This window comes from Salmo salar, chromosome ssa11, assembly GCF_905237065.1.
Source record: "Salmo salar chromosome ssa11, Ssal_v3.1, whole genome shotgun sequence".
Lineage (NCBI taxonomy): Eukaryota > Metazoa > Chordata > Actinopteri > Salmoniformes > Salmonidae > Salmo > Salmo salar.
In genome coordinates this window covers 90,622,506-90,636,486 of record NC_059452.1, presented here as the reverse complement: position 1 = coordinate 90,636,486, position 13,981 = coordinate 90,622,506, and the positions used below count along the sequence as shown (strand labels likewise).

Below are 13,981 nucleotides of genomic sequence, written 5' to 3'. Positions count from 1 at the left end.
TCCCTCCACCAGAAGAGCTGACATGCGAGAGGCTCCCCAGCCTGACTGCCAGCCAAACAGACAGAGAGGCAGTATATCAGTAGCTATAGGCAGACACAGCATGCTTTTAGAGTGGGTGTTGGAAACGCAGAAGAACAAAGAATTTGTCTGTCATGCTTGTTGTGCGACATTACTCAAGCGTGAAAGCCTTCATTTGAACATAGTACTATGGGGAAATGTGTAGCTTTTACCACCAAAGAATAACCATAACATAAACACAGAATCAAGAAGATAATTTTGTTAATTGTGATTTACTACAGGAATGCTGCTTGTGAAAGTTGATTCTTCTCTTCAACATAAAAAGACCTAACCGTGCTTGAATAACAGATCAGGACCTCTGCTTCTGATAGCATTAAGGCTCAAACACACCCATTGTGTTTGCTGGCTAAGAGTACTTAGTATCTCTGAAAGTCATTTGTGACCCCACATGTAGAATCTCGAGAAAAACATCGGTAGTCAGATGTCTACAGCGGTGGTCCCTAAAACACAGCGCGCTGAACGATTAGCAAACAAACGCTAGATTCACATCCGGTCGGTGTGATGTGCGCGAGCCTTCAGATTTCAAAAGTACCTTCTAAATACTATGTTATCACACCATCATTGCTATAGCTGATCGTTTATTTATTTAACTAGGCAAGTCAGTTAAGAACAAATTCTTATTTACAATGACAGTCTACCCCGGCCAAACCGTAACTAGGATGACGCTGGGCCAACTGTGCACCGCCCTATGGGACTCCCAATCACGGCCGGTTGTGATACAGCCTGGAATCAAACCAGGGTCTGTAGTGACACCTCTAGCACTGCGATGCAGTGCCTTAGACCACTGTGCCACTTGCGAGCCCCTTAGTTGACTGGGTTTCCTTGGTGTCCTGTAAAGCAGTGTGTATTGTTACCTGTTGTGTGTTGTTGGCCGTGTAGGGCAGCATGGTGGACACATGGAACATCACCTCATAGTCCTGGTAGTGTGTGTAGAGGGACTGGGTCCCCGTGGAGTCCGCTGTACACACACACACAGAGAAAGGTTTACACACGTTGCTCTCAGCCTAGTAGTTAACAGAGTGAGAGACAGTCTCCAGATAGTGTAAACACAGACTAAACTGTCAGTACACTGTGGTTCTGACTCTAGGGTGCTGAGATTACACAGTGATGGACAGTATTAAGATAGAGGACAAACACAGAGACTATACTACCTCCCCCAATACGGCTACGATTAAACAGTGTTAGATAGTGTTAATCTTATGCGTTCCCTGGCAAATAATGCCCTCTAGATAGTGTGTGTCTCCAGACAGGGTGAGCTAGATCCAGCCTATAGACAATGTCTTGATAGTGTAATAATGACTGTACAAGTGTACTATCTTAATTTGACCAGTTTCTCACAGCAGGAAAATTAATCCTGCAGAAACATGAAATGTGAATTATTATGTGGATTATAATTAATGAAAAAATATTTGCTAGGGCAAATCAAGTCCAACATTTTTAAGTGGAAATGACAAAATTACAAACTTTAGAAGCCTTTTTAAACCTTGAATACACTACAAGTGTGCATTCCTGCTGCGCAGGAAAATTCCCTGCAACACCAGTGATCAAATTAAGATAGCAGATCTGTATGTGCAGTGCTCACTCTTGGTGTCCAACTGAGCTCGGTACTTCTCCCAGCCTTTCAGATTCACCCGCTCCCCCAGCAGATCCAGGAACTCCTCGAAGGCCGGCCCCGAGCTCTCGTTGTTATACATGTCCTCCTCAGAGCTCTGGCCTGCACGGCAGTACATCACCCCCACCTTCCTCTGGAAGTTCAGCTGAGAGAGAGAGAGAGAGAGAGAGAGAGAGAGAGAGAGAGAGAGAGAAGAAAGGAGAAAGTATGTGTCATTAAATCTTACCTGTTCATCAAACCATAGGAGGTTTACATCTAACAGAGTATCCTGAGCAGTGGAGGCTGCTGACGGGAGGAGTAAATGGAGTGGTATCAAACACCTGGTTTCCATGTGGTTCACTCCATTCCAGCCATTATGAGCTGTCCTCCCCTCAGCAGCCTCCACTGATCCTGATGGATCTGACCTTTTATTGGCCAGGCCATGCAGAGAGACAGAACACTGAGTGGTCAACCCAGCACAGTTAGCGTTACTAACCATGAACATTTCCTCCAGTATGTTTAGGATGAATCTCTGAATGACAAATAATAGACCATGAATTGAAATTGCAATGTCCTTATCTATTTCTATTAAATATATATATCCAATTTATAATTTTTTTTACCCACTTTTTCTCCCCAATAGCCTAGTGGTTAGAGCGTTGGGCCAGTAACCGAAAGGTTGCTGGATCGAATCCCTGAGCTGACAAGGTAAGGATCTGTCGTTCTGCCACTGAGCAAGACAGTTAACCCAGTGTTCTCCGGGCGCCAAAGACGTGGATGTCGATTATGGAAATAAAAAAAGGGAATACCTAGTCAGTTGTACATCTGAATGCATTCAACTGGAATTTGTCCTCTGCATTTAACCCAACCCCTCTGAATCAGAGCCTTAATCCACATCCACCTCTTCAGCGCCCCGGGAACAGCAGGTTAACTGCCTTGCTCAGGGGCAGAACAACAGATGTTTGACCTTGTCAGCTCGGAGACTGGCCCAACACGCTAACCACTATGCTACCTGCAGTCAGCCCCCTGCACCTCTCTGATTCAGAGGGGTTGGGTTAAATGCAGAGGACAAATTCCAGTTGAATGCATTCAGATGTACAACTGACTAGGTATCCACCTTTCCCAATTTTTTCAATCTTATCTCATTGCTGCAACTCCCCATCTGGCTCGGGAGAGGCGAAGGTGGAGTCATGCGTCCTCCGTAAACATGCCCGCCTAACCACGCTCCTTAACACCCTCCAGCTTAACCCGGAAGCCAGCCGCACCAATGTGTCGGAGGAAACACCGTTCAACTGGGGACCGGAGTCAGCCCGCAGGCACCCATCCCACCATAAGGAGTCGCTAGAGCGCGATGAGCCAAGTGAAGCCCCACCCTCCCCTAACCCAGATGACACTGGGCCAATTGTGCGCCATCCTATGGGACTCCTGGCCACGGACGGTTGTGGCACAGCCCGGGAAATTAACCCGGGTCTGTTGTAACGCCTCTAGCGATGCAGTGCCTTAGACCGCTGCGCCATTTGGGTGGCCCATTTCTATTGATTCTAATAATCTATCTATATATTCCATTTCTATGCCCCTGGCAGTATGGTTGTGGCAGTGTAAGAGGCAGCACCGTGGGTGGGACCTACTCACCCCTTGTTCGTCCAGCTTGAGCAGGGTGTCTCGGACCTTGGGTGAGGTGGAGGCCAGGCGCAGGCAGTGGAGGTTGAGCTCCGGGATGATGAACTCCAGGAGCCTCTTAGGAGACAGGCCTCGGGGGGTGGTGTGGCGGGCCGCTGAGGGCACGGACTCCTCCAGGATGGAGCCTCGCAGAGTCTTCAGCTGGGAGGAAGAGAAAGGCAAGAGGGGTGTGAGTGACTGAAATGGATGAGTGTTTTCGTAATGCCATAATGTGTCAGTCTGGGTTTGTGAATGAGTGAATGCCAGTATGTTTTCATAAAAGGACCTGTAAGTCTGTCAATACTGTCTACTATTTTTGACCACGAGTCTGCGGTGTAGACTGACCTCAGTGGTTCTGAAGATGATCCTGTAGTTATACTGAGCTCCACTAGACCCCTCCTTCTCCTCTCTACGGAAGCTGATGGCCACTGGACCAAGGCGGTCATCCATGCCAAAGAAGTTCTGATGATCTGAGGAGTGGAAAGAGTATTTTTACACATCTATAACAGGTTTCCTTATAACACTGTTGTTGACTAACACTATTAATTCAAGAAAAGCAAACAACCTCTCTCACACACACCTACGCAGCACTCACCTTTCATGTAGAAGTATTTGCGGTAGTAGTGGGCTCCCAGGTCTGCGTGTTCTATGAAGTAGTTGCTCTTGCCCTGCTGTTGGACGTGGCTCTCTCTGGGTTCCTCCAGTACTGAGACAGCATCGTTGGGGTTCCTCAGGCTCAGCCACAGACCCCCTCTGCCCTGCGTATGCCCCAGGCCCGCCCGCTCCTCACCCCCCATCTCGTTACGGAAGTGGGGGCAGCTGAGCAGCAGCTCGTTGTCGTTGCCATCTCCCTCGTCCAGGGAGGGGTCCTCCACAGTCCCCCCAACACCGCCCCCGCCCTGCGAGGGCGAGGAGGGCGTGGCCTGGGTGAGGGGACGCATCGTCGAGGCAGCCGATGCCCCTGAGGTGATGTTCTTTTTGCGGCCGATGCTGTCTCGGTTGCTGGCCGCCTCTGTGAGGTCAAACAAAATGCTCTGGACATCATAGTGGGCAAAATTCCTGACCCAGGCTCCTCCCCCCAGGTTGTCATAAGGACCTGGTTGGGGGATCTGTGGAGGAGAGGGCTTGGCCTTCTTGCTCAGCCCCTCAGGCTTTGGGGGCTTGGCTGGTTTTGGAGTGTCTCCTGCGGGGGTGGACAGAGCCCTGAAGAAGCCGTCTGGCTCTGGGGGGGTTCCCTGCAGGCCCAGCAGCAGAAAGGGGTCTTTGAAGCGGAGGGCGTTAGGGCTCAGAATGCCTTGGTCCTCTGCACTCGGCTCCTGGGTTCCTGACAGACCTATCTGTCTCTCCAGTGAGGAGAGGCTGCCATACTCCCTGTGCAGCACCACCCCTGAGTCCTCCTGGGCCCCGGCACCTGCCTTCTCCCCCACCGCCCGTGTGGCCTTCCCTCCCGCCTTACCAGAGGAGTCCAGGTCTCCCAGCGTCACATCACTGTTGCTTCTCTGCATGATGTGTCCTCGGCCCACTGACCTCAGGTTCAGACCCACACAGCTCGGAGTAGTAAGACTCTCCCCATCTGTTCCATCCCTCCTCGGGGGCCACTCCCCTGCCACCACCCGCGCCCTTACCCCACCCTCCCGCTTAGAGTCAAAGTTGACCGTTGTCAGAGGGGGTCGTGGCCTCTGCCGGCAAAACTTGCGTAGGAAGAGGTCGTCAGACTGCATGGTGCCTCAGACTCTGACTCCAAGTATCTCTCCTCACTGTGTCTGATGAGTAAAGGTACTACACGTGGTCTTCCTCCACATTCAATAACAAAATGCAAAGGACTATTAGATGACTATTGTATCAGATACAATGATATGTTTTAGGTCTGGAAAACATACACCCATTCCAAGTTCCTTTAGGACATCCTCCAGCTGTGGCTTTGCAGATGACTACTATACTGCTGTGCCTCAGTTGTGGTGTGGTCCAGTCGTGGTTTGGTCCAGTCGTGGTTTGGTCCAGTCGTGGTTTGGTCCAGTCGTGGTTTGGTCCAGTTGTGGTTTGGTCCAGTTGTGGTTTGGTCCAGCTGGTTTGGTCCAGCTCTCTGTCCTCTGGGTTGGGGAGGATTCGCGTGTGTGTTGGCCTCTCTGATCTGTCATCCATCAGCTCCCACCCCTCAGCACCTGCTTGCTTCTCTTTGGTCTCTTCCACTGGACACCTGTACACAGAGACAAAGCAACGGTCATTTTTAAGTATGGTTTGACCGCAGACACCCATCTTGGCTTGACACTGCTATTATCCTTCCTGACACCTCAGATTTCATTCAACAGTTGCAAAGCAAACCGTAGACCAGTGTTTTAGCCCCTTTGGCCAAAATATTACCATGAAATTCAAATGCATTTATTTTCAACAATGAAGTGTAGAAACGTAAATAGGAAAACCAGAAGCTCTGACGTGTGTTGTATTGTTCAGTAGCGTTTCACCTCTGAATACTTGCATTATAATTTTTTCCCTTTCCAAAAATAGCTGCCAAGCAAGTCATATGGCCCACCACATCCACCCTACAGACAATCAATACAACACTGTGGGCTGGAGGAGGGGGCCTTCCTGTCCTAAGACAATTTAAGAATACAATCAGAACATGTAGAGAAGCATGTTTAGTTAAAAAAATTAAAAAATAAACACCAGTCAGGAGGATATTAGAAGTCTCAAGAGGTATGCTTCAATATGCAGAAAAATAAACATGTTTATTTTATTTTTTTTACATAGAATTAAGCATAATAATTATGGCTCTAGGTTACAGGAAAAAGCTGTTTCAGAATTTACTCTGGACCACCCCCCAGCCATCCTCGTACTTTGTGCCCCCTCAAATTTTTGCGGTGCATGACGCCCTGAATACAATAGTCATAAACCTAACAATGCAGGCCGGCCTGCCAACAGAATAAGATCTCTCTCTCTCTCTCTCTCTGTCTGTCCCTTTCTCTTTCTCTTTCTCGCTCTCAGTCTGTCCTCTATGCCTCTCTGTCTGTCTCTCACCTTATCTCTCTGTCTGTCAAATGTACCGGCTCGTAAATAAAGCATCCTCCATTCAGGCTGCAAAGGCATCATTTCCCTCCTTAACTATCTTCAAATGGCGAGCCGCCGCAAAAGAAACGGAGAAAATATGTGCACTATGTGTCTCTCAATATGTGTCTCTTTATAAAACCATTTTTCACCACCATTTTCGGATTTTCGGACAATTTAGGATGTTGCACACCGCGTTCAGCCAAGGGAGGAGGATAGCCTAGCCGTTGGGCCAGTAACTGAAAGCTTGCTCCCAGAACCAATTCTAACCGGTGAAACATCTGTCGATGTGCCCTTGAGCAAGGAACATAAGAGCGTCTGCTAAATGACTAAAATGTAATATAAATGTAATTATAGCTAGTTAAGGCGGGAAATGATGCCTTTTCAGCCTGAATGGAGGATGGGGGACACCAGTGTATTACCGGGAATGCACAACGTTCCTAGACGAGTGTGCAAATCTAGCCAATACTATCGGCTGCCTAGGCTACATTGATACCAGATCTTGGCAACTCATTCATTATTTCTGTCATCATTTGGGTTGGGCCAGACTTTTCCAGACCCCGCGACAAACACATTGATTGATACTGTACAGTACAAGTGAGAGTTCCCTAGGTGACAAGGCCAGCCTATTGCTAAAATAGGCGTCATTTCATCATCTAGTTAGGCCTATTCTAAACATCCTTATTCGTTTTCATTACAGACCACTGATTTTATTTTATGTTTAGATTTACTCACCGGCGAAAATAGGTTGTTTGCAAATGAATTGCGTCGGTTCCTGACATCCCCTTTCTCTTTTCCCTTGTCTATGACCAAATTGACGTCAATCACACGATATCGGAAACCCGTTTGGCGTTAATACAAAGGTGAGATAGAGCATTCTTCTACGGTCTTTGCTATCTGGAGTCCTTGGGACATCCCTACCCATTGAAGTTAACATTTAAAATGGTTACGTTTAGGGTTCTCAAAGTTGCTTCCTGTCTCGCTATTTATCATGCAACTCCTGTCTCCAGATGATATGCAGTCTTGAGAGCAGGTGCAGTGATGCAGCTCAGCTTCCCGGAGCGCGCCACCACACAGCACAGAATGATGCAGAGACGTGTAGCTGATTGGTGAGTGAGGAAGTATATCTGTCATATCTGTCTCCGTCTCTCTCGTTCTTTATTTTCCTCTCGATTCTTTCTCTCTCTGTGCCTCTGTAAAAGTGAATGTAAATAGCCACTCCGTTTATTGACTGAATATTGGACATGGCAATTCCCCGTATGTCCACAAAAAGGAATAATACACCTGTACCTGGTGGCATAAATACAATATTGTAGGCCTAGACCATGATGACATGTGAACATGATAACATGTTTGGACATGCATTCTGAAATTAAGCCTCCATCTATGAATTGCACTATCTACTAGATGCCTTTAACCACAGTAATTCACTCTGATACCTTTTCTGGATAATATCAATTTCTTCTGCAGCAAATCAGGTTTGACTTGTTCAAGGACAGAGCAGCAGCATCCATCTCCCTGCTGGTACCAAGCCCAGCCATTTAGTTTCCATCCAAGGATTATGAATCCCCAAGCCTATTGTCTCCTGACATGCTGTGTCAGTCAAATGTTTGGGTACAGTCTGAGAACAGGATAGAATTTTCTGAAATGTGAGCATTACTGTAGTTCCAAACAGGACTAAGGGATTTGTATGTGTTCATTGAGAACACTCAGAGTATTTTTTTGTGGTCTATAGTTCAAGCTGGTACATCCACTGTATAGCCCCCCCCCCCTGCACCCCTCATAGAGATAGTTCCCTGGTGTTTTTAGTGAACCAATGGCAGATTGTAAGCAAGCAATCAACAATCTCAAAATCTGCACGCACCCACACCAATTACCCATAAATGTAGGTCATCTCTTTTAACAACACCATAACACATGCTAAATATTTGATCAATCCTGTCTAATTTTTTCAGTCTCATGCATTATAAATTGATTGCCAGCTTAAAACTGGAAATCGAGTGGTTTTGTTGCCTTGTTCATTACAACCACATAAAGGGCTGCAGAGGAGGCTGCCCTGCAGGCAAATCATTATACTCCCATGTTCTGTGGATTGACTTAGAGACATACTGTACATATTTAAGTTATGAGTCAGATTGATGAAGGGAAACTCTAACCAGTCTTGTGCTGTACAGATGTAGGATCTTACTTTGAGCCAGTGCGCTACAGCAAGAAAATAATCCTGCAGCAACAGGAAATTTGAATTATTATGTGGATTATAATTAATGGACATTTTTGTAGGGGTTGATCCATTTTTCTTAAGGGAAAATCACATCTGAATTTTCAAAGTGGAAATCACGAACTTCAAAATACTTTTTAAAGCTCAAATATATCACAAGTTTAACATTTCCTGCATTGTAGGGAAGTTCTCCTGCAACAGGATGATCCGATTAAGATCTTATATCAGTATGTGATGTTCTGTTTCTAACTGCCCAACCCAGGAGAGGGGCTTGAGATCGCTAGTTTAAACTATGCAACAGGGGACCATGGTGACCACAGGTTCCTGCTCATCTCACTTCTGTGCAGAGCTGCAATGTTCATTTCTCCATCCCTCACAGACTACTAACCAACACGTCTGGAGGTTTCTGTGTCTAACACGGAAGTGACTTTGTTGAATGTATCAACGTTATAGCGTGAAAGGTTTCCTCACCCTAAAGGTCATGTGAACCTATTTCTGTCGCATCTGTCCCTTCCTTTAACCAAATTCAATATCTATTTATATCTGCATGTTGGCCTTTCATTCAAACAAAAGGTAGAGGGCAGGATGTTAGTTTTGAAACTTTGTAGAAAATGGGTTAATGTTTTCATGTGAAATCATTATATGACAGAGAGTTTAATAGATCAATATGCATTCTCCACTTCATTGTATGCAGTTCACATTACAGTAAATCACAATAACCTACAAATTGCTGCGTATTTCCTCCTCTAGCAACGGATTAAGCAAAGAGGGATTACCCAAGACATGCAGCCAAGGGATTAGAGTGTTCTCCAGGACTTTCTGAAGATTGGGTGCGTTCATCGTGACCGTTCAGCGGTCCCAATCCACAGTCAACAGATCCTCTCATGAAACCAGAAAGCAGAGCAGTCTCACTGCCTCAGAAGCCCAACCAGGAACACACTGCCTCGCTACATCATGAAGCCTCAACATTGGTGTTTGATGCACTGTCTAACTACGCTGATAAAACATTGCTAGCAGTGAGTGGCTGCTAATGATCTCAGATCTCAGTCACTATACTGAATATCTTTGCTCTCTGTGTGACCTGTGTTGATCCAGTCTTTATAGCCGGACATTGCCTTGGTACTCCAGCAGACTTCCCCTCTACAGGTACTACAGTATGTCTGTGTTGGGTTCATGTTTTCTAGTGTTGTCTATCTTTCACCAGCTCTGCTGGGACCTTAGTGGTTTGGAGGCCATGAGTGCTCAGCGCAGTGGAGTCTCCATCCTGTTTGGTGTACATGTAAAGCCCAGGACAAGACTACAGGGCTGCTGGTGTGTGCTGTCCGGATGTGGCCATGATGACTGTACACCCACTTTAGGGAAGCCATGTTTCCTGGACACTTTTCTTTTTGCGCCATCTCTGACCCCTACTCCCTTCTAGGCTTCGTCCTGTGCAGCAGGAAGTGATGTCACATGCATCCTGACCTTTTAACCGTCAGAGGATGGGTGTCGTCATCATATCCCTGCTCTGCTCTCCCCCTCCCATCACGGCTAACTGGACTACCAGAGAGAGACCTGGCAGCCTGCTGCTCTGCTCTCCCCCTCCCATCACAGCTAACTGGACTACCAGAGAGAGACCTGGCAGCCTTCAGCCTGCCAACCACAAATCTCTGTTTAACTCCTGACCTCCATCTCACATGCCTTCATCAAGCTTAAATCTGATGCATTTTTAAGCCCCTTCTTATCAGCAAATCATTTTGAGGGGGAAAACAGCAACAACAAAAGTATTTGTAGATAAATTATAAATTGTATTTGCTGTAGCCTACAGTAGGGTGCATTCATTTAATGTACTGTATAAATGTATTTCCTTCAGGCCCAGCTCTGTGAAAATCAGCTTAAAAGCTCACCACAGGCAGCCATCAAATGTGATCAATGACCAGGGTAGGTATCCACCCCACGGCCATATCCGCTCTATCACGTGATAAACTGGTTCCCTATGTAAGGTTTCAGTGGCTGTCTAGGCTTACAGATCCCTTATGGACTCATTGATTTATTCTACTGTATGTTACGGTGTCTGTTGAATATTAAAGCTGGTTCCTGTGTTATAAGACAGCTATGCCGTCAATGACGATGCAGCTTGCCGTTGAATATATCCGACTCCCCTGACCTGTTTCTGTTTTTGGCTCATGGCTACCTACGCACATGTGGGATTAAAATGAACTGTTGAAATGGGGAACAGGCCAGATTACTGTGATAGATCAAACCAAAAGCCATTAAGAGTATATATTTCTGTACTTCTGGCATGATTTCAAAAACCCTCATTAGAACTGCAGAGAAGTGTGAAATGTTAACAAGGATTCCAAGCATACATGTTAGATGAAAAACGAAGTACTCGTGTTTAATAGGAGTATCTCTTATTAAGTATAGAAGTGTAATAAAATGATTCTCTCTCCCTCTTCAATACTATCACTAGACTTGAGAGCAACATCGGGTTTCCCATAATTTTCCTCATTGCATACTAGTATTTTTATGCTGAATCACAGTACTGCCACCAGCTACACAACCTCAGTCCTCCATATCACAGTGATTGGTGCTTACGGTACAATGGGGCCTAAATTGACCATTAAGGATAATTGATTTAGCTTTAGCTAATTAACCTCGTATTCTCACTATGCCCGGCAGCCAATCCCAGGGCCCGTTATTGATCCCAGCTCTGTCTGTTACATTTGGACAGACACTGCACGACTACCGTGTCATTAGAAACACAAAACTGGTTGAAAAGACTAAAAACAGCCAGTGGGTGTATTATTGCGCACAAAATTGGTTTCAGGAAATAAAGTAATCCTAATGCTACTTCTCCCTCGCATCACTTCACCCCTCCTTTCTTCTGCTGCCCGCTGAGTAGGGCCTGTGCCAGGTCCAGAGAATGCTAAGTGATTGGTTCTGGCGCACTCTCTCATTTTGTCCTGCATTTTATCTCAGTTTTTTTTATTTCATATAGTTAGCAGACGTCCGTCTGAGTTATTGGTCTCCAAAGTCACATAGCTCCTTTACTCAATAGATTGCCTCGGAAAAGAGGTTCGCTGTCAAAGTGGCAGAGGGGAAGGTGGAGAGTGGAAAGCTTCAGGACTTTTTGTTCGTTTATGAACTCATCACCCCTCCCAGAGCTTTGGTCTTAGCTCACCCAGTACCAATGGAGGCTGCTAAGGGGAGGACGGCTCATAATAATGGCTGGAATGGAGTGAATGGAAACCATGTGTTTGATGTATTTGATACCATTCCACCTATTCCGCTCCAGGCATTACCACAAGCCCATCCTCCCCAATTAAGGTGCCACCAACCTCCTCTGTTCAGTACAGGATCACATCATCAAGTTTCAGAGATCAGGTGTTGATTTAAGGAGTGGTGATTGACATGTGATAGCATGATAGAAACGGGGAGAGCAGTTAGTCCCCCTGGCTTCTGGCAGGTCACCAGGCTGAGTCACTGCAGCATGTGGGAGTGTACAGATATGACCCTCCCTGCCATCCACACATGCTTCTTATCACTTCCCACCCTTCTACCTTCCTACCCTGGTGATTTTAAAATATACGTCACATTGGACGCACTCTGTCACCTTACAGAGTGTGTTGGCTGCTGTCTGCCTGTGTGTCCTCCAGTGGGGGACCTTGTGACATAGTGAACTGGGTGTCTCTCACTACTGTTGGTTGCTGTGTGGAGGTCAAGCCCACCTTTAGGCTTAGGTTAGACTGAAACAAGGCAACAGTAAACATGTTGTCCCCCACCAAGAATGCACCACAAATGATCCATTATATTGACCAGATACTCAAGTGGCCGCTTTAACAATGAAAGTTAGCCTGGGTACCAGTCTCTTTAGTTGATCCACTCCCTGTACTCCATATCATGTGCCAAAGACTCTTTAGCAGTGACAAGGAGTGGCAAGTGGAATATTAGCTAAAGAGACCTCTACTCAGACTAGAAGGCAGTCGTGAGGAGGCAAGATCAGGTGGGTCCGTTCTAGCCAATGAGAGGGCAGATACACGTGTGAACAACAGGCACAACTCCGATATAAAGTGTTTTTTCTCAAAGTTGCCGGGATGTCACGTGTCCTACTTATCAGTGCACTTGTAACAACCTAAGCTCTACAAAACATCTATTCCATCAAATAAGACACACGTAGCAAACTAGCAATTCCATTTTTTGTTTGCCAAATTCGACACTCTCACCTTTGCCTCGATTCGGCAGTCTCGTCCAGATCATCATGGCATTTGTAATTCTTTATGATAGCCACATTAGCAGCTAATTAGCATTCCATTTTGGGTGGGGGTAAATACAGGGTATTTACACGATTATCAGAACATCACGCTAGGGTAAGCCTACACAAAATACAGCCCTTATTTTAAGTGTTACTAACATCCCATATGGGAAAAATGAATGGTGGAAAAATGATGATTGGAACCAAGTCCCTGTTTGACCACTAGGTTTTATGGGTATTATACTGTGGTACTCTATAGCCTATAGATCAGATCTAGGAACCAAGCGACAACACTGCCCTCTAGGCTGCGGAAGGAATGATACGGCGTGACTCAATCATCAGGTAGTAAAAAAGTATGTTGAATGCCAGAATGTATTACAAAGAGCAGTGATGAAAAACAACATTGCAACTCTCCGAATCTAGCGTCTGCAAAGAACTTGTAGGAAGCTTTAATTGTGCATCCATCATCCTCATCCACAACACTCTAGCAAGCCCCCAGCCTACTAGAAGGTAATACTCGCATTGCCCTTAGTGGATGGTATAGCTCCCACGTTTCGCCAGGTCCAAATGTAATATGGTACCTGCAGAATTCGGCACCTCTTGTCGTGTTCCATAAGAGGCCCTCATACCATCGTGGTCACCTAATCCTCTCCAGCTTCCAATTGGCTCATTCATCCCCCTCCTCTCCCCTGTAACTATTCCCCAGGTTGTTGCTGTAAATGAGAACGTGTTCTCAGTCAATTTACTTGATAAAATAAGGGTTAATAATTCATAAATAAGAGAATGGGCTGGTGTGTGTGCGTGTTTGTGTACATAAGTGCATGTTTGTGTGTTACATTACATTTACATTTAAGTCATTTAGCAGACGCTCTTATCCAGAGCGACTTACAAAATGGTGCATTCACCTTATGATATCCAGTGGAACAACCACTTTACAATAGTGCATCTAAATCTTTTAAGGGGGGGGGTTAGAAGGATTACTTTATCCTATCCTAGGTATTCCTTAAAGAGGTGGGGTTTCAGGTGTCTCCGGAAGGTGGTGATTGACTCCGCTGTCCTGGCGTCGTGAGGGAGCTTGTTCCACCATTGGGGTGCCAGAGCAGCGAACAGTTTTGACTGGGCTGAGCGGGAACTGTGCTTCCTCAGAGGTAGGGGGGCC

At 46.1% G+C, this 13,981-nt stretch overlaps 1 protein-coding gene and 1 long non-coding RNA gene across 15 annotated transcripts in view; one reads left to right on the top strand and one right to left on the bottom strand.

Annotated features, from left to right (window-relative positions):
* Nucleotides 1–13,981, bottom strand: part of LOC106563451 (signal-induced proliferation-associated protein 1) — a 44,349-nt gene that overhangs the window by 16,842 nt on the left and 13,526 nt on the right. For 13 of the 14 annotated variants that reach the window (XR_006757679.1, XR_006757680.1, XR_006757681.1 and 10 more), the window contains exons 2-6: nucleotides 3,924–5,525; nucleotides 3,674–3,798; nucleotides 3,302–3,490; nucleotides 1,661–1,835; nucleotides 933–1,036 (exon numbers count right to left, since the gene is read on the bottom strand). Coding sequence is in view for 11 of the 14 variants with exons in the window: in XM_014129046.2 (XP_013984521.1) it covers nucleotides 933–1,036; nucleotides 1,661–1,835; nucleotides 3,302–3,490; nucleotides 3,674–3,798; nucleotides 3,924–5,049 (1,719 nt within the window). In the remaining 3 variants the exon portion in view is untranslated. Of the gene's footprint in view, nucleotides 1–932; nucleotides 1,037–1,660; nucleotides 1,836–3,301; nucleotides 3,491–3,673; nucleotides 3,799–3,923; nucleotides 5,526–7,105; nucleotides 7,432–13,981 lie in introns of those variants that run through there. The other variant, XM_014129047.2, reaches the window with a different exon arrangement.
* Nucleotides 7,348–10,675, top strand: LOC123725194 (uncharacterized). The gene is made up of 2 exons (XR_006757682.1): nucleotides 7,348–7,479; nucleotides 9,339–10,675. It is a non-coding gene; the product is annotated as an uncharacterized lncRNA (long non-coding RNA).